This window comes from Dasypus novemcinctus, chromosome 26 (genome assembly GCF_030445035.2).
Source record: "Dasypus novemcinctus isolate mDasNov1 chromosome 26, mDasNov1.1.hap2, whole genome shotgun sequence".
NCBI lineage: Eukaryota > Metazoa > Chordata > Mammalia > Cingulata > Dasypodidae > Dasypus > Dasypus novemcinctus.
Genome location: NC_080698.1, coordinates 23,538,434 through 23,557,244, shown reverse-complemented (window position 1 = coordinate 23,557,244; position 18,811 = coordinate 23,538,434). Strand labels below are relative to the sequence as shown.

The window sequence follows — 18,811 nt, the reverse complement described above, 5'->3', positions numbered from 1 at the left end:
AACTGCCTTCTAAGTGAAACCTTTAAAAGGCTTCTTTGGTAAGGTATGAATTATTTTATTCACAGAGAGCCCTATCTCCTAATGGTCACAAACATCTCTAGTCTGTTCATGATAAATGGCTGCCATGCCTTTCCTTGTGATCTATAATCCCATCCCTGAATTGTAAATTATATTTAATGCCATTTTTCTCTGGATTAAGAAACAAAATGCTTAAAACGTCTCCCTTTTCCCAATTGTGCACACACATGCCAATCATATAAAATGTGCATTCAGTGTAATCAGCAAGCTGAATTCTACGTACACAAAATGCAGAAGCCAGAGCTAAAGGAAGTGGTAGATCATAACAGAAACATGAGAAGTTACTAAAGAAAGTGCCACATGTGTTTGGTAAGGGCCAATGAATTGGTCTTGAAATTTAACTACAGATTCTGGACATACCAGGTTTTCTTTAAAAAAAAAAAAATTTGTGTGTGTTTAAATCAACTTGGTAAATTAACATTTGAAATTTTGCTGGAAATTTTGAAAATAAGGACACATTCCTAGATTCCAACAACCTACTTGATATTTACCAATTTACTTGTTTTCTTCCTTTAAGTTCAGGGGAGTGTAAAAGAATGGACAGTACAGGATTTTGTTATTGTTGGTTGTCTTCCACAAAGTGGGAGGGAGCAAAATTTTCCCATTTATCCAACAGGGCATTTTCTGTTTGTTTGTTTTACACTTTTAAAATTAAAGTTAATAGATGACAAAGAACGTTACATTAAAAAACATTAAAAAACATAAGCGGTTTCCATATACCCCACTGCCCACCCCCCGACCCCATCATTTTTGTAAATTGTATTTTTTTGAAGATATAATCACAAAAAAATGTTACATTAAAAAATATAAGAGGTTCCTATATACTCCTCCCACATCAACAACAAAAAATAAAAGTGTTTCCCCCACTCCTCCCACAACAACAACCTCCTCCATCATTGTGGCACACTCATTGCACTCAGTGAACACATTTTGGAGCACTGCTGCACCATATAGGTAACAGTTTACCCTGTAGTTCACATTCTCCCCTAGTACATTCAGTGGGTTAAGGCAGGATATATAAAGTCCTGCATCTGACACTGCAATATCATCTAGGACAACTCAAAGTCCCAAAAATACCCCGACATCACATCTCTTCTTCACTCTCCTTGCCCTCAGCAACTATTGTGGCCAGTTTCTCTACCTCAGTGCTACAATTTCTTCCATTACTAGTCACAATAGTTCTGTAGTAGAATATTAGTAATATTATTTAAAAAGAAGGGAAGCTGACCAATTAACCGCAAACAGGAGGTACATTGCAAACATTTGCCAAGGCTTTTGTGCAGTCAGACTGGTCTAGTATACAGGATATTTCCCAACTTATGCTGGATCCTTGAGAAGGCCTATAAATAAGACCATTTGTTTGGTCTCAAGATGACTTGCATTTGCAAACTGAAAAATGTTCCAATAAAAGTTTCATGGTGACGCACCAATCTGCAAACTGACTCAGCCAGTAGTCAAAACAAGTCACCACGGGATCTGGGAAGCGGAAGTCTTTGAATGGGTCAGATTACCCTGCTTCTGATTTGGCACAGATTAATTTGGGCTATAAATATGCAGCCCCCCTTTATCTTTTCAACCTAAAGGACCCATAACATATAGAGGAAATATGTATGAACCCATGGCAAACTCCAAAACATGGGAATACTGTGATTAAACTGAAATTCACTGATTTATGCCAGGGTTCTTCTTTTTATTACAATGAGCACATAGATTGAATAACAAGCATTTGTTCTTTAGTGACTATAAGGAGTGCTTAAATTAATCTGAGTATCTCTAATTATATATTGGAAATTGAGCCATTTAAGAATGTTTAACACTGGACAAGTCATACTCTCCAAAGGCACCTGGTTTTTATAGTAATTTGCGTTCATAATTCAAGAGCCACAAACCCAAATGCATATGAGAGAGACAGGCAACACAAATTAGAGATGGGGGCCAGGTGAGTGCCTACCTGGTGAAGGAAAATGATGTTAGTCGGCTCTAGTCAAATTGATGCCAGCTCTTCCAAATTCTTAAGAGAAATCAGAAATCAGATTTGTATTTTAAAACATTCCTATTTTTAAAAATGTTGGCAGCTAATCTGGATTTTTTTAAGAAGATGCAAGCCAAACAGAACAAGTCTGGGAGCTGGATTTAACCTGCATGCCACCAGGTTGTCTATTTTACCACAGTAAACGACCTACAGTTCTGAAAATATCTATAAAACGTTTTCCCTAACAAAAAAATTTTAATTTGAAAAACCCGGCCTGCAAGTAGGCAGCCAGCACTGAATCATGGGGCAACTCCTAAGGCCATGTCGATCACTGTGGTTATTTCTTCTAAAATGGACAGTTTCCTCCTGCTAGAGACTTGATTTGATGGTGTCGGCATATGGGGTTCCCGTCACTTCATGGCATGTCTTCTTTCAGGCCCGATGGAATTGGAACTGTGACTGTTGAGGAAAAGGAACGCTTTGAAGAAATCAAAGAGCGCCTTCGAGTTCTGTTGGAAAATCAGATTATACATTTTAGGTGAGAATTTGGGGTTTCGGGGCTTATGAGGAGGTAGAGGCTGGGGGGGGGCAGACAAAGAGCTTGGTTTTTCTAAAACTGTAAATCTCTCAGAGATACATTGGACATCTAGAAATAACTGAAAGGAAACAGCAAGCCAGTGGGGCAGGGCTCAGTGATAGCCAGCAGACTTTAGACGCTTATATTTGTTTTATTTCCACTAAAAAAAGAAAATCTTCCTTATGTAAACTGACTCCGGTCTTCAATCTCTTATAAAAAATTCATTCCAAGGGGCGCAGATGTGGCTCAAGCAGTGGAACGGCCGGCTTTCCCACATACAAGGCCCCTGGTTCAATCCCTGGTACCTTAAAAAAAAAAAAAGTTAATTTGAAGTGCCTTCACACTTCCTGAATAAAACAATGAAAAATGCCTGCGAATCAGGACTTAGTAAAGAGGAAAAACAGGCAGTGGTACCCACGGGAGAGTCTCCACTTTCCGTGACCTCAGAAACAGGACGAGGTGACTAGGTAGAGAAAGAAAAAGATTTGGGCCAGCCGTGGCAGGTTGAATCTTCCCCACACCCTCGAGACACCAGCAAATCATAACTGTCAAGTTTTGCAGTACACAGCCCACTTCTTCCTAGGAGCAATTTAGGCGTTTCCAACGCTGCCCTGATGATTCCTGGACCAGAGTAGTAACTCAAAAAAAAAAAAAAAATGTAATAGCACTTCCTTTTTATTCAACACTTCTTATGTGCCAGGCACAGGACTAGAGACTAGGTAAGCATCAACTCATTTTTTTTTCATTTTCACAACTTCATTAGGTGGTTGTTATGATCCCCACTCAAATGAGTACACTGAGGCCCTGAGAGGTTGAGTAACTTGCCCAAGACCACCCAGTTGGCAGGTGAAAGTAGCAGGATGCATCATATGTAGGATAGTCTGAGTTTAAATAGCCTTCACTCTTCTCTCTGTGCAATGAGAGACAGTGTTCTGAAGGGCTTGTGTCAGCCCAAAGCAGCCAGTAGAGCTTTTCATGCCACCTGGCGTAGTTCTGTCTGTGCCATCAAAATCCTCCTGCATGGGGGGGAGGCTGTGTGGAGGTAGCTCTGTGGTTGAGAACCTGCCTCCCAACTACAAGGTCCCAGGTCTAACTCCCAGTACCTCCTAAAAGAAAAAAAAATTCCTTCTGGGTAAATCTTTATTGATCACACATTATACAGCACATGCTTTGCCAGTAACAAAAGGTCCAATAACAATTAAAAAGCACAAGCAGAGCAGAACAGGTAGCAGAATCATGAATTAGCTCTAAATATACTCTATTTCGTACATTAAACCTTTGGGGATTTAAATGAGTGTGCTTGAATTTCAGCCGGTTTCAACTAATATTTTTCAAAGCTGGTATCTGTAATAATAAATAAGGTCACATTTGAACTAACAAATGGTTCTCCTTCACAATGGAAATCCAAACAGAGCCTTATGTCATCACTCTAAATATTCTCTCCTGCTGCAGACATTTGCAGAGTCCCTCTTTAGTCATTATTCACACATACACATATATACATTATATACACACATATATGGTGTGAATTCAGATTAACATAACACAACGTGACAAAATAAAAAGCACTTTCCGTTCCTCAGAGAGAGTTGCTATAGGAATCAAATTGCAACATATTTCCTGCTAAATGTAATATATTTGGGCAACCTGAAGAATCTTATGTCTTTTTTAGGTATTGCTTTCCATTTGGTCGACCCGAAGGTGCTTTGAAAGCTACTCTCTCACTCTTGGAAAGGGTAAGAAAGAAAGTCAATGACAAATCACAAATATACAGAGAGATTAACATAACTGTAATGAATTTTTGTAGTTGAATGACCTAGTTTTTTAAAAAAAAATGTAAGGAAGTGTTCACAATTAATCAAATATCAGAATAAATGTGGGAGAAACTGCCAAAATCCTCGCTATTTCCTCTTCAGACCCTCAGAGTGGGGAACATTGAGGACGGTACCCCTAGCCTTCGCCAAGGGATGGGTGGGCTTTGCTGCCCTGACCAGACATTACCGTGCTGGTGTTTTCTCTTCAGCAATGGCTCTAAATCAGAATTAAGTCACAAGGAAGCGTTTATAACTAATTTTAAACTTGTACCCTTTAAGAAGTCTGTTTGAACCCTCTTCATAGTCTTTTGTTGTCGTTGTTCCCCCTAAAGGTTTTGATGAAAGATATTGTTACCCCAGTACCACAGGAGGAGGTAAAAACTGTCATCCGTAAATGTCTAGAGCAAGCTGCTTTAGTCAACTATTCTCGGCTATCAGAGTATGCCAAAATCGAAGGTAAGGCTTCCTTCTGCCCCCAGTTTTGAATTTATATTTTGGTAGGCCTCCCTGGGGGAAATCTCTCCCTCTTTTTTGATGGGCACCAGAAAACAGTGGTCAATCTGAGTATGTTCAGCTGAAACACGAGAGCACTTGAAATGTAAGCACTTCCATGGTTATGGCCAAACAAACAAATTAAAGAACAGAGGTTCAGAAAACCATCTTTGTCAGTGGAGAATATTGAATATAGGATATATCAGATTAACTCAGTTCCTTAGAGAGTCTGTGTTGGCCCTCGGTATCTGCTCTGTGGCTCATGTTTTCCTAGGAAAGGGTTCTATAAGGTTTGTTTTTCTTCGTTAGAGATAAACAAAGTTTGTTGTCCACTGCTGATAGCATTGGAAGTAAAAGAATTGAATAAAGCAACAACTGGATTTTCTAACTCTTCCTTGTCCCCTGAAAGTATCTTTTCTTTGAGTAGTGTTCCAGACTTGACGGTCGCTTAGTGTCATGCCATCTCTGATGGCTCCACGTTTGCTTTAGCTCCCATTTGCTCTTGTCACTGCAGACCTAGGACGGTTGTTACCACTGCCCTCATAAGTTTTTAGGGTAGTGGCCACTGATGACCATGTCCTCATCCAAAAGTCACTTGGAGTAAACTCTACTTGAGAAGCTAGGGTTCTTTGGGACCTGTTCATTCACAAAGGTATTAATCACTTTTCATTGTTACCTTGTTGGCTGCTATAGGGTGATTTGAAAACCACACCCAACTTGACCGGTGGTGTAAGTGGATAAATGTGGAAGGTCTGTGTGCAAAACAAAATGTGTCCGTATTCTGGAATCTGATGTTCTCTCACACGTGAAACATGGCACCTAACACCAGCAAGTGCACATTGTCTGCCTTCAGGACATGACAGGAAACCAAAAAGACCGAAACAACCACCAAAACCCCATTACTTACCCTGCCCAAGTCCTGGTTTCCTTAGAGAATTAGGTTAAGATCATGTCAAATTTGCAGTGTTCCGTATATTACGTGTCCTCCCGCTCTCAATTTTGTCTGTCTAACAATGCAAATTGTGTACCAGTGGTTATGAATTCATTGTTATGCATCCAGGGAGAAACACTTAAGAATTGGGCACTAAAAGGATGTTTATCAACTCTTGACTTGGTAATGAGTGACAAAAATAGAGAAACAAGATCGTTAAAGGGCTATATTAGCAAATAATTGTTCCAGTATTCACTCTCCCATGGCACAATAACTGGCTGTATTTGGTAAAATCAACTGGGTACCTAAATAGTTCTAGGCCAGGCCAGAGTCGGGCGGGGATCAGGAAACATTCTGTTGCCATGGCTGCTGCTTCATAGGTCTTGGTCTAGCTATTACGAGTCTTTTGGTAAGCTCTGCTCTCTTCTTTCAGATAAATATATCCAAAAACAAACTTTAAGATCTGTAAGTAAAAATGCATTCATTTCCAAATTAGATCAGCTAGTCTGTAATTTCCTTTTGTGCCTCAATTCTTCTTGGTTGTGTTAATTATCTTTTGCACTGTGACTTTTAGGTCTGGGGATTCTTTGAAGAAACCAATTCTTTTTTTTTCCAACTCTCTTTTCAGAGAAGTACCTCATTCCACACTACCTGCTCTCTTCTGCTTCTCTCCTTCCTTGTCCGTGATTGGCTCAGCCACTTTTTGATGTTTCCTCTGCAAAAGTGGCTGCGACACCAATTTCAAAGCATGCTGGGATTGTTAATTCAGACAACCCAACATCCTCTGGCTGCATGTTGTCAGGTTTTCTTTCATGAACATAGTCCACCACAGGCTGAGACATTGCAGCTCTAAAGATATTACTATCGGGCAACTTTCTTTTACAAGGTTCCGATCCTACCCTCAGAAAAGAAATCTGCCATTTTTACATTTGAGCCCCTTCTGTGTGAGCATTGACAGCTTGGTTATCTGAGAATTTTGGAAAGAAGTTGCAGTAATATGCTGGAGACTATGTTTATGAAGAAATACCTCAAGAGCCTTAGATACTAAAGTCTGAAATCCTTAGTATCTTGGAGCCTTAAATCAATAAAATTCTGTTTCCCTTTACTCATGATGTTTTTGGTCATTGTATTCTTGCAAACAGTTCTAAAGAGACGTGTCAAATCATGGTCACAATCTCTCTCGTGACTCACGGCATGCTGAATGGTTAATCCAATAGATCTCCAATTTTGAAACTCCTTTTTCTTTTATCCTGTGTTGATCCCAAAATACTCTGTGGCTATTTTCCTTTGAGCTAATGTAACGTTTTCCTCTAACCTGTGACCTTTAACCTCTTTACCTCTGACCTAAGCCTCTTGCATGCCCAAATCCTCTTTTATAGGGAAAAAGAGAGAAATGTATGAGCATCCTGTCTTCTGCTTGGCCTCCCAAGTGATGGATTTAACCATTCGTGAGTACCTACCACCTCCTCGCCATGCTGTCTTCACTCTTTCTGTTTTCATTATTTCAAGAAAATCCAGATCCAAACCAACTCACTCTCCTTGCTTCAAGTTTTTTAGCATTGGCTTGTCTGTTGGTTCTGTCTGTGAAACCCAGTGTGAGAAGTCGAGTCACTTTTTATCAGCCTAAAACAGGTTAGACAATTAAGCCATTTGTTTGTGATAAATTCAGATTTGTCTGTAAGTTTTTCAGTTATTCTCTGTCTGTGACCTGAATGCATTTTTACTTTGCTTGTATGTAACCCCAATTTGTAAAGTGCTTGTCACTGGTACACAATCAAAAGGTAGCAGCTAGGCTGGGAAACAATGTGTTGGGTGTCAGATAACGGACATCTGGGGCAAAGTCATGCCTTCTTTTGCACGTTTAAGATGTCAAAACTATTATGGGTATGCGATCACATGAGGTGGTCCACTCTCTGTAAAAATTAGATCTTAAATGCCTCCTGTCTGTTCTCTCTCAAGCTGGGAAGCTTTTCCTTGCTCTCTTTCTGGAGATTTTGACTTGCCTTGTCCTCTAAGCTCTGGCTAGAACATATGACTTAATTGTCACTTGGAGAATTCATGTATGTTTCATAGGTTGATTTCGCATTAAACTTAATTTTACTAATTTTCTATTTGTGCAGCATTTTCCACCTCTGTGAAGGAGCCTTTTTTTTGCTGGCCCCACGCTTCGGGGCAGTGGGAACCCAAGGGCAACCTTTTCTTTCCAATATCATGTATCACGCATAAGTGGGGGGCATTTTGGTCCACTTGCTCATTAATCCTGCATATGTGTTCTTGTTTCTCTCTCCCTTTCTCTCCTTGTTGTGCTCTCTCTTTCATATAGAAAATCAAAAGGACGCAGGTGAACCAATTGTATATGCCTTATAAACTCTCAGGACTGTTGAGTTATATTTAGTTTTGTTTTGTTTCTGTTTTCCAATAGCTCCTTAAGGTATGTACTCCCAGAAACTGATGTGGAGTTGCAATAATACTTAAGGAGTTAATTTGTGCTGTCTCAATATATCTCATGCCCTTTAGATGTTGACCTTCATAGAGCAGAATTTCCATAAAGGCATAAGCTTTGAAGGGTCAGAATTTTGGTTTGCTATGGAGCTTCATTTCATCTTTGGTTTCAGGATTCCGGTGATTTGGCCCCATGTGCTTTGTTAAAAAGTTATTGAACCAAATCAATCTTCCTTTGTGTTTTTCATTTCTTTTTTTTCTGTTTTCTGCCCTATTGAGAAATTTGTGTTCTTCAATGAATGTGTATCAGCCAAGATAGACAGAAGTTGTGTCTGTGTTGTTCTTGTGTGTATCATGTGGTGAAGAAGGATGGGTGTACAGGGTGGCTGGACAGGGGTTCTGGCTAAAGGTTCACAAGAGGGAAGCTATTAAAAAGGTCTATGGCTTTGGAAGTTGTCTTCTTGTTTGGCCACAAGGTTTCTGAGTGTCTTTTGAGGAGAGCTCTGTCTTAAAACTTTAATAACTATATAGTATTTATCATTGCTTTTAAAGTCTAATGGATTCTCAAAAGATGACTATCACTTATGCAAAGTTAACAGTAAGTCAAGCATGTTTCAGATCAATTCAGAAAACATTTTGAATACATGCCAAGTGCCAGGCTAGTGATAAATATTTGAATCACACAAACAAACTTGTGTTTAACACACCACGCCTTTCTCTCTTTGACGGGGAAGGTATTCGTTAATAATTTATGCATTCATTCATTCATTCATCCAACAAGTACTTAGTGGGAGCCTACCATGTGCCAGGCATTATGTTAAAAGACAGGAAAAGTTAAACACAGAGTTACCATATGACTTGGCAATCTCACTCCTAGGTATGTACACAACAGAACTGAGACCAGGGACTCAAACAGATGCTTGTACACCAGTGCTCATAGTGACAATATTTACAATAACAAAAGGTGGGAACAACCCAAATGTCCATCAATGGATGAATGGATAAATATGTGAATACTATTCAGCCATAAAAAGGAATGAAGTTCTGATATATGTTACAATGCGGGTAAACCTTGAAAACATTATGTTAAGTGAAATAAGCCAGACAAAAAAGGACAAATATTGTATGACTCCATTTATTTGAAATACCTAGAATAAGCAAATTCATAAAGATGGAAAGTAGATAATGGCAAATTATTGCTTAATTGGTACAGAGTTTCTGTTTGGGGTGATGGAAAAGTTTTAGTAATGAATGGTGGTGATGGTAGCACAACATTGTAAACATAATTAATGCCCATGAATTGTACATTTAAATGGCAAATTTTATGATATGTTACAATAATTAAAAATAAATACATTTAAATAAGTCAAGAAAAAAGAGTTACCATAAAAGAAATAAAGCCCAGGAATATGTAAACAGAGGGAAACAGCTTCCACCCTTATGGAGCATCTGTACAAATGGATGCATATCTTTATATTACATATTCAGTGTGCTGCAACCTCTATTAGTAGACTTAATTGTAAGAGAGATGGGCACATTATCACAAAACTATGAAAGTCTTCACAGGAGTGGTGAGGCTTGAGTGCAATCTTGATAGATAAATTTGAATCTGTGAAAGGAGGCTGGGGTTGGAAAAGGCCTCCTAGATGGAGTAGTACATGCAAATATATAAAACCATATAGCTAATAAAAATAGCAAATCCTTATTGAATGCATACAGTATGCCAGGTGGAATTCTAAGTACTTTAAATGTCTCATAACCCTTTGTACTTCATACGTCTGACAACCCTTTTTGAGGTATTATTATTATTCTCATGTTAGAGATGAGGAAACTGAGGCACAGAGAGGTTAAATAACTTAGAATGGTAAGTGGTAGAGCCAGAATCTGAGCCCAGGCAGAATTCCATAATTCAGTAATTTAGAGCTGAAGATCAGGGTGAAATATGGCAGTGATAGGTGCTGATGGTTGCAAGGTAGACAGGGGTAAGATATCAAAGGTCTTAATGTATCATAATAACACAGAGTTCAAATAGTGTCTCATGGATCAAGGATGGTTATGGAATTTATGCCAACTTTGTTTCAGATTTATGGCTTTTTCAGAGAAAAATGTCCACAGCTCTCACCTCAAGAGGTGATAGAGACCAATTGAAGGCTCTAAGCAAGGGATGGCTTGGTGACTTGCATTCCAGAAAGATAAAGCTGGCAGCAAGGAAGAGAATTGATTGAGAAAGAGGAATAGAGCGAAACTGGAGTTAAAAGTTAAGGTCAGATTTATCGTGTACATGAAAACTAAAAAAATAACAAATTATTTAAAAACTTTAAAAATTGGTGGAAGAATTATAGAATACATACGTACATACATTGTAAGGCCAAAGCTGAGATTGGTTTGAATGCCTCCTGTAGGCATGTCAGATTTCAATCACCATTATAAACCTAATTACTTCTTTCCTGACCTCTAAACTTTTCTTCGTATCCACTTCCCAATTTCCTTAAAGGGAGCAGAGAACAAGGACGTGGATGGACATGCACAACCAACTGTGTGGATGGAGGTGGCAGGGTACAGATGGAGGGAGTTACATGTGCAAATGGGGTGGGGTGGAATGCCAGGGCCTAGGATACAGACAGCTCCTGAGGCTTTCAGTCAGGCTGTGCCTTGAGAGTCAACGGACTCTGCTGATGGCATTTTGGTGGACTTATGCTTTCTGTCTTGTGGCATTATTAGTAATTAACTGTTCCATTTAATTACAGGACACCAAAAAAAAAAGATGCAAAAGGCTACTACTCCATTAAAGAAAATCTGACTCCTGAAAATGAATTCTTTTATTTTAAATACTTAATATATTCCATTGAAACTACCACACTTTCTGAACCCAACAGCTTCTTGCTGTTTTGCCTTATTTCTTTGTTAAATACTTGCATAATATTCTGAGCATCATAACGATCTCATTGGAATTTGAAATAAAATGTTCTCCTTTATACATGCCAAGGCTTTGCAAAAGATGATAGATAGACAGACAGATGGACAAACAAACAGCCAGTCTGCCCATGTATGGACCCAAGCACTATGCTAAAGACTTTACATGGATTATCTTATTTAATCTTTATCTAGTCCAATTAAGAAAGTTTTATTATTTCCCCTTTTACAGATGAGGAAGAAGAAATTCAGAGGATAAGTGAATTTCTCAACCAGAATTTGAATCCAGGTCCATCTAAATTCAAGCTCCATGCCTTTTATTATCTCTTTCTATTCTGTGGGCTTCCTGGCTGGTTGAGTGGGCATTTGGATAGTATCCATTTATTCAGTAGGTAAGGTCAAAAGTACTGTGATGATTAGGGTAATGTGTCAACTCAACCAGGTAATTGTGCCCAGTTGTTTGGTCAAGTAAGCACTGGGCTAATTTTAATATAAGAACCTTTATGGACTTTACTCATCAGTGTGTTTACTGCAGAGATGGCTAATTACATCTAAAATCAACCAGGTAGATTGCCATCAACAATGAGTGGCATTTTATCCTATCAGCTGAATGCCTTTAAAGGAGAAGTGAGTTCAACATTAGAGAGAATTTCCCAGCTTGTCTTTGGACAGCCAATGTCTCCCAGGAACTCATCAAGGACCTTCACTGGACTTTCATCAAAGCCCCTGATTTGCAACCTGCCTTAGGAATCTGGGCTTGTACTTCCCCATGGCACATGAGAGAACTTTATAAAATCTTATACTATTTACAGATATCTCCTGTTGATTCTGTTTCCCTAGAGAACCTTGACTAATACAAGTAACTGTAATTTCTAATATAGGAAGGCCATCAAAAGATCCAACAGTCCTTTCTGCAACCAAATCACTGCCAAAATCTTTCCCTTGTGATGTCTTCTTCTTGTGGACAATTAGGTGTCCCTGAATTTGCCAAAGAACCAAGGACTTTTATTCTCCCCAATTAAAAGAAACCTTCCAGAGCATATCAAAATCCATCCATAGAAATTCCAAGCAAATTCTGTAGTGTTGAAGTTCTGTATCTTTCCCTTTCACCAGTCATATTTCCTACAGGTCCAAAACCTGTCAAAGCAGACAAAGAAACAACCAAGCTTGCAAGACCACAACACATAGTGCAGCCAGCAACCTGCTGTCTTTCCCAAGGGAACCAATGAGGGCAAATTTCCTCCCTGGCAAGACCCAGACCATTCTGAGATGAGTTCCTTCTCACTCTTCAGATCTTAAACACGGTGGAATAAATGTTTCTCTTTTCATCCCTCCTGCTTCAATGATGCATAAATCAGGGTTTCCAGGCCCAAATTATTCTGTGGACTAGCACCTCATCTGCACTTTACAAAAGTCAGGCAAAAACTGGGGGACAAGGAGAAACATGTTTCAAACACCGTCTCCAAAAAGAATCTTGAAGGAAATGAGGAAGTGTTAAAAATTTGGCATGAACCAACAAATATGAAACCAATGTCCCTTCTACCAAAGATGTGCTGCTCATGCTGGTGACAACAGTCATCTATTGAGAATTTAGTATGTGCTCAGTATTTTCATGTGTATCTCATTTAATTCACAAAACAATCCTATGAGATAAGTATTTTATTACTATATTTCATTGAATCTAAAATGTCATCAATGAGAAAACGAACCATTGATTTATGTACTTCTAAGAAAGAAACAGTGCATTAAATTGAGACATGGCATCCCATGAAAGATGCATTCAGATTTCAGATATGTTAAAAGGTGCCTCTTACACTCAAGGAAATAAGAGGCATGGAAATCCTCAGAGAGAGGTTATGTAACTTGCCCAAGGCTACACAGCTTATTAGTTGCAGAGAACAAATTTGAACACGGGGCTTGTCTAATTCCAAAGCCCACACTTCCAACTTCCATCATTATGAAACCTGTGATTTGCTAGCAGTAAAATTTTAAGACCAAAAAGGGACTTTTCATTCATCTAATCACAAACCTTCATTTGACAGCTGGTGTAACTGGGCATGGAGAAGATAAGCCAGTTTCAAACTGAGATGAGTAGTTAGTGACTGTTAATCATTCAGGAGCCATCATCGCCCCACACGGCTGTTGGAGATTTGAATCCGAAGGGTATCGGGAATAAAAGAAAGAGAAAAGGGGAAGGAACGAGCGAGAGAGCTGGGATCAGGAGGTCTGCGAGTAATAACTCCTCAAACAACTTTATTGTTTACAAGGGGCTCTCTATATACCTCCATCTACGTGACAATAAGCAGGAACATGTAGCCTCCGTGACAACAAGCAGTAACATGCAGTTAACTATCAGCATTACCCATACTCTAAGGAATTTTTAAAAATCTTATCTCAAGGTACAAAATCTAAATGTTCTATTCACTACAAAATGTATGTACTCATCTTTTCTTTTAGCCTTTAACAGCTTCATCCCATTTGCTGGGAACTCTTAATTACTGCATTCCTTAGGTTGCAAGCATAGCCATGGAGACAGCACGTCTCTCCTTGTGAGGCCACTGTGCCTCAGTTTCCAACACGTGGCCATCTTACCTTCCAGCCAAGAGATAATGGTGTTGCCAGATAGCCCACAACTGGGCTATGCTTCCAGCTGGCATCTGATGATATCCAGGGTCCACATGTTAGAAACATATATATATGTACAGCACCAAGAAATAACTAACTTTGAATCAAACTGAGCACTCAGGAGTTTGTTATACAAAAAAAGTTCAAGTACTCCCTTGGCTCCATCACGATTTTTATCCTTTTTAACCTCACTTCTGTCCTCTATAAAAAGGGGTTAATAATGGTTCCTTCCTCACAGAGTCGTTATGAAAGACAGATATTCCAGACAAAGCTCTTAGTACAATGCCTTGCATATAGGAAATGCTCACTATATATTAGCTGCTATTATCTGTTTTTGTTACTTAAAAAAAAACTCTAACAAACCCAAAAGAGTAATATAGACATAGTGCTTAATTTCAGAAAGGGAGCAAAAAGCAGCACTTTTCGAAGTTAATGGTCATACAAATCTCCAGGGACCTTGTTAAAATACAGATTCTGATTCAGTAGCTGTGGGAAGGGGAGTCGAAGTCTGCATTTCTAACAAGCTCCCAGGTAAGGGTGAAGCTCCTGATCCAGGGATTGCACTTTGGGTGTCCAAGGGATGTAGGAGACATCTGAATGATCTTTTTAGCATAAACTTCAAATGAAACATTTCAGTGAAGATCCACATATAACTAGCTAAATACCCACTAATTCCATGAGCTATATCAGGCACTGGGGGAGTGAACAAAGTGCAAAAGCCATCATGGGCCTTGCATTGCAGAGGAGAACACTGGTAATCACAGTCTGATGACTATGGCAAAGAAGAACGCAAGGTGCTGCAGGAGTACAGCACAGGGGATTTCACCCAGGCCACCTTCACTACTGTATCACAGAGGGAAAAGTCATGGGGACCAAGGGCTGGGTCCCCCAGAAGAACTGACTGATGTGCTCCCTGGCCTTTTTGAAGTGTGGGCCTCTGTTCTTCTTCCAGCCTGTGGCCATGTACGTCAAAGAGTATCTGGGGACTGGGTAGATGTGGCAAATCAGGACTATTGCCATAGCCAGTGACACAAACCCAACTCAAGTAGCTCAAGCAAGAAAAGGAAATATTTTGGCCCATGTAGCTGGGAAACCATGGAGGAACTGGCCTTAGGGCTGCAGAATTTTGGCATGTTAAGTGTGTTTTGATATCTCCAACAGGCTTCTGTCATGTGGCTGTGGATAAGGGTGATATGGCCATAGAGAGCAGAAGGCTTTCACACTGGCTAGTGACCCCAGCGGAAAGAAGTTCCTATCAAGCAACTGTATACAATTCCATAGAAGGCTCTCATTGGCCCAGCTTGGGTCACATGGTAATCCCTGAATCAATCACAATACTTATTCTAGGGTAGGGTGCTATGGTTGGCCAGGCTTGGGTCACTTGATCACCTGGGTAGGCTACATTACTTGACATTCCCCCAGAACCACATGGAGCAGAGGAGAGGCAATTCCCCAGGGTATGTTACTGCATAGACAAGGCAAACAGATGTCCAGTTCAGTGGCCATCCAGAAATAAGCTCCCTTTTCTTAGGTTTAGGGGCAAAGCCTGCCTTGGGATACCAAGATACAAAATGGGAGGAGAAAAGAAATCACTATCTTGAAGGCTTCTGCAGCAGTGTAGGTGGAGATGCTGAGACCTGAGTCACACACTCACCCACTTCAGCAAGCATGTAGGTACTATGATCTATTTCAGTGGGGGACAAAGTCCAGAGGCATGTTGGAGGTGGAATGGACAGGTCGTGCTGCCCATGTCCTAACAAGGAGGAGTCAGAGATGATGCCAACGAAAAGATTAGAAAAAACAATCCACGGTTCGTCCGTCTTTATGAACATGCACTTTATACTGTCTTCGGGATCCAACCTTCTGACCAAGAGTAATTGAAAAGCAAGTGGATCAAGTATACATAATGGACAGTCCCACTGAAGAATGCATTTTGAATTTGAATATCTTCAGTCCATCATTTTAGGGAGGCAGGGCCCTCTGGAAAGTATGATCTGGCTATCTGCTTAGCTCTCTGTTCCTACTCCTGCTTTTATCCACCGCCACCTCCAAATCTAGCAAGTGTAGTGCTACAGGCTAGTTGTTTTCAGTAACAACATATTAAAAACACTGGCATCTTCAGCGGCGCATCAGTAGGCTGGAGCTTGGGGGGAAGTGCGCTTTTCATCAATCATATCTCTCTGTCATATGATACTTCAGGGGCTGGCAATTCAGTAGCTGGAACTGGAGATGGTCAGGTTATTTAAGGGCTAATTGGAGTGTCTCTCGCTCCTGGGTGTTTCTCTTCCTTGGCTTAGCTGAGCATACAGAGGAATTCTCTTTTTGTTTTTCTGCAGTCACATTTCTCTCTCTCTCTCCCTCTCCCTCCCTCTCTCTCTCTCTCTCTTTCTCTCTCTCTCTCTTTCTCTCTCTCTCTTTCTCTCCCTCCATCCCCCTTCCCTCCCTCCCTCCCTTCCTCCCTCCCTCCCTCCCTCTCTCTCTTTCTCTCTCTCTCTCTCTCTCTCTCAGCCAAGCAGATTTAATTGTGTAAACATGAGCAATGGTAATTGGGTAAATGGAGTTGGAAAGCAAGGTATGATGTTTTTGTTTTGCTCTGTGAGGAAAAAAAATAGGGAGCATGTTTTTCTATGGTGGCAAACCTCCCTCTCAGAATCCGGACAGTTGGCGGGAGGGAATCCCATTCTGAATTTCGCATCAAGACCCATTTAGCTGGAAATATATATCTGCTTATCTCACAGGTTATGGATCAGCCTGGGGATACTTCACTATTTTATGGACCAGCAGGGCAAGGGTTTCCCTACACAGGTGTAGTGATTTGGAAGTGAATAAGGAGTTTCCCTGAGAATTGCATACTCAGGTAAAACATGTTCACTGAAAGTGCCATGAGGCTGTGCTACCAGAAGTGTGCTTAATTTTAGTCAGTGTTGTAGGTGGAAAACCAGATTTGAACAAAATATAAAATGCAGAGTACTTTTTTTTTTAGGAAAGGATCAGTAGTTGCCTTCCCTTAAATAGCTATCATTGGAAGCTGATTTTTCCAAATTCTCTTCATGCACAATCTTTCCAAACAATTTAATTAAGAAGAAATGTGTAAAGATGTTTTTAGTCCTGCATTCAAAACATTGAGATGGTACAATGAGAAAAGGATCTCGTCAACTTTTGCTTTTAATAGATGCTTTTGCCAGAATATTTTATTTACCCTTATTTCCTTTTTTCTTTTAATTAATGTTACTGTAATTCCACTTCCTATAAGCCTACAGTAAAATTCAGTTGAAAATTCAACCAAACCAAGAAGCAAATTTGGCAATGGAATGTGCCCCTCTCACTGTATGGGTTGCCTTATTAAAAAGGACTGTTAGAAAGAAGGAGGTTCAAGGTTAATGAGACACTCATTGAAGAGAAGGAGCATTGCAGAAACTGAGAGTGCTCTGTGCCTGTATTCAGAGAGAGGCTATTGTTATAGGATGTTTGCTGTGCTGATATTGTAAACCACATGACAGATGGGTCAAGTGCTGATTACAGTATTCTAACATTTGGAATAGCAAGTAACATATTTGATAAGCTGGCAAGTTTTTATATATGATTCAACCCACAATATAAAAGCCACGAGAATTCCAAATTGAAAATAATTAAATGAGCTGGAAACAATCAGATACCACACATTTTCCCCCAAAATGACAGATTTTTACATGTTGAAATTCCACAAAGGGAGCAAGAATATTTCCTGGCTCACTTGAACTAATAACGGCCCTTCATCTGCTTTTGCAAGGCAATTAGTTCCTGTCTTCTCACGATGCGGAGGTAACAATAAACATTTACAGGCACCTTATGTTTTCTAGACATCTGTCCCATATATTGTTTTATTTGTAACCCTGCAAGGTAGACAGAAGAGATGTTAATATTGTCAATGTATAGCTGAGGAAACTAAGGCACGGGGAGTTTCAAGTAGCAGTTGCAAGGTCACAAGGAGAGTCGAGTAGCCCACTGAGGACAAGAAGTCAGGTCTTCCAACTCAAGCACGTTTCTGGTCATCGGAAGGGAAGACGTAGCTGTTAACATGTAGGTGTTCTTTACGGTACAAAAGTGTATCTTCTGGTCGGTGATGCTGCGCCATCATTCCTGTACGGCCATATGGCGAACGGCACGCAGTGTTTGCATTCTGCCTCTGAGTGTCTCAGTAGGGGTGGTGCTGGTGACACTGGTAAGAGTCCCATCCCTTGTCAAACGATGTCGCACCTTGGTAACGACGAAGTAACCCCGAGACAGCAGCAGCTCTCCATTTGTGTTTTATCATTTTTGCTTGTTTGGTTGTTCTTTTCCGAGTTCGCCATCTCCCGTGTCACCCTCTGTTAAAGTCACTTTGTCTCTTTACTTTTTTACCGTCTCTCTTCACCTACCTGAGCAGCTTCCCTGCCATCTCCTGGGCCTCCTCCTCCACCCACCCAAACGCAGACCAGCATGTTATATCAGAGGCTCAAAGGCATGCCTAGGCCAAAATCAAGTACTGTAAACTTCTACATTCCTCTACTCGGCAGCTTTCTAGTTTAGTTTGCTTTTCTGTTCAGTTTTCTTCTTGAAATTTTGTTTCAATTTGGAATATTAAGCTGAGGCTCAGGCTCTCAAGTTTAACGTGTAGGTTTTGAGAGACTCAAAAGAGAGCATTTATTTCCAAGTGTCCACATTTTTTTGTCTAGCTATGTCTGACATATGCAACATTTTCAAATCTCAATGTCAGCACAAAATAACATTGTTGTTGCATAACATTTTGCATGACGATTCTTTTTATAAGTTATGAGCTTCAATTCTGTTGTATGAAATGTTTCTTAAGTATAAAGTATTTTTAGTTCCCTTTCGTCAGTGCTCCAGCTAGTACAAGACTGGGGTATAGGAATATTGCAATACATTTGAAGACAGCAGAAGTGACAAAAAAAATCATTTCTGAGCACAAATTTCTCCTTGACTCTGTT

General features: G+C 40.0%; 1 protein-coding gene across 9 annotated transcripts in view; it reads left to right on the top strand.

Moving 5' to 3' along the window:
- CADPS (calcium dependent secretion activator) overlaps positions 1-18,811 on the top strand; it is a 488,130-nt gene that overhangs the window by 365,249 nt on the left and 104,070 nt on the right. For 4 of the 9 annotated variants that reach the window (XM_058288916.2, XM_058288912.2, XM_058288909.2 and 1 more), the window contains 3 exons: positions 2,487-2,588; positions 4,300-4,363; positions 4,774-4,897. In XM_058288916.2, coding sequence (XP_058144899.1) covers positions 2,487-2,588; positions 4,300-4,363; positions 4,774-4,897 — 290 coding nt within the window. Of the gene's footprint in view, positions 1-2,486; positions 2,589-4,299; positions 4,364-4,773; positions 4,898-7,243; positions 7,313-8,187; positions 8,206-18,811 lie in introns of all 9 variants that reach the window. The other 5 variants (XM_058288906.2, XM_058288905.2, XM_058288914.2 and 2 more) reach the window with 3 other exon arrangements.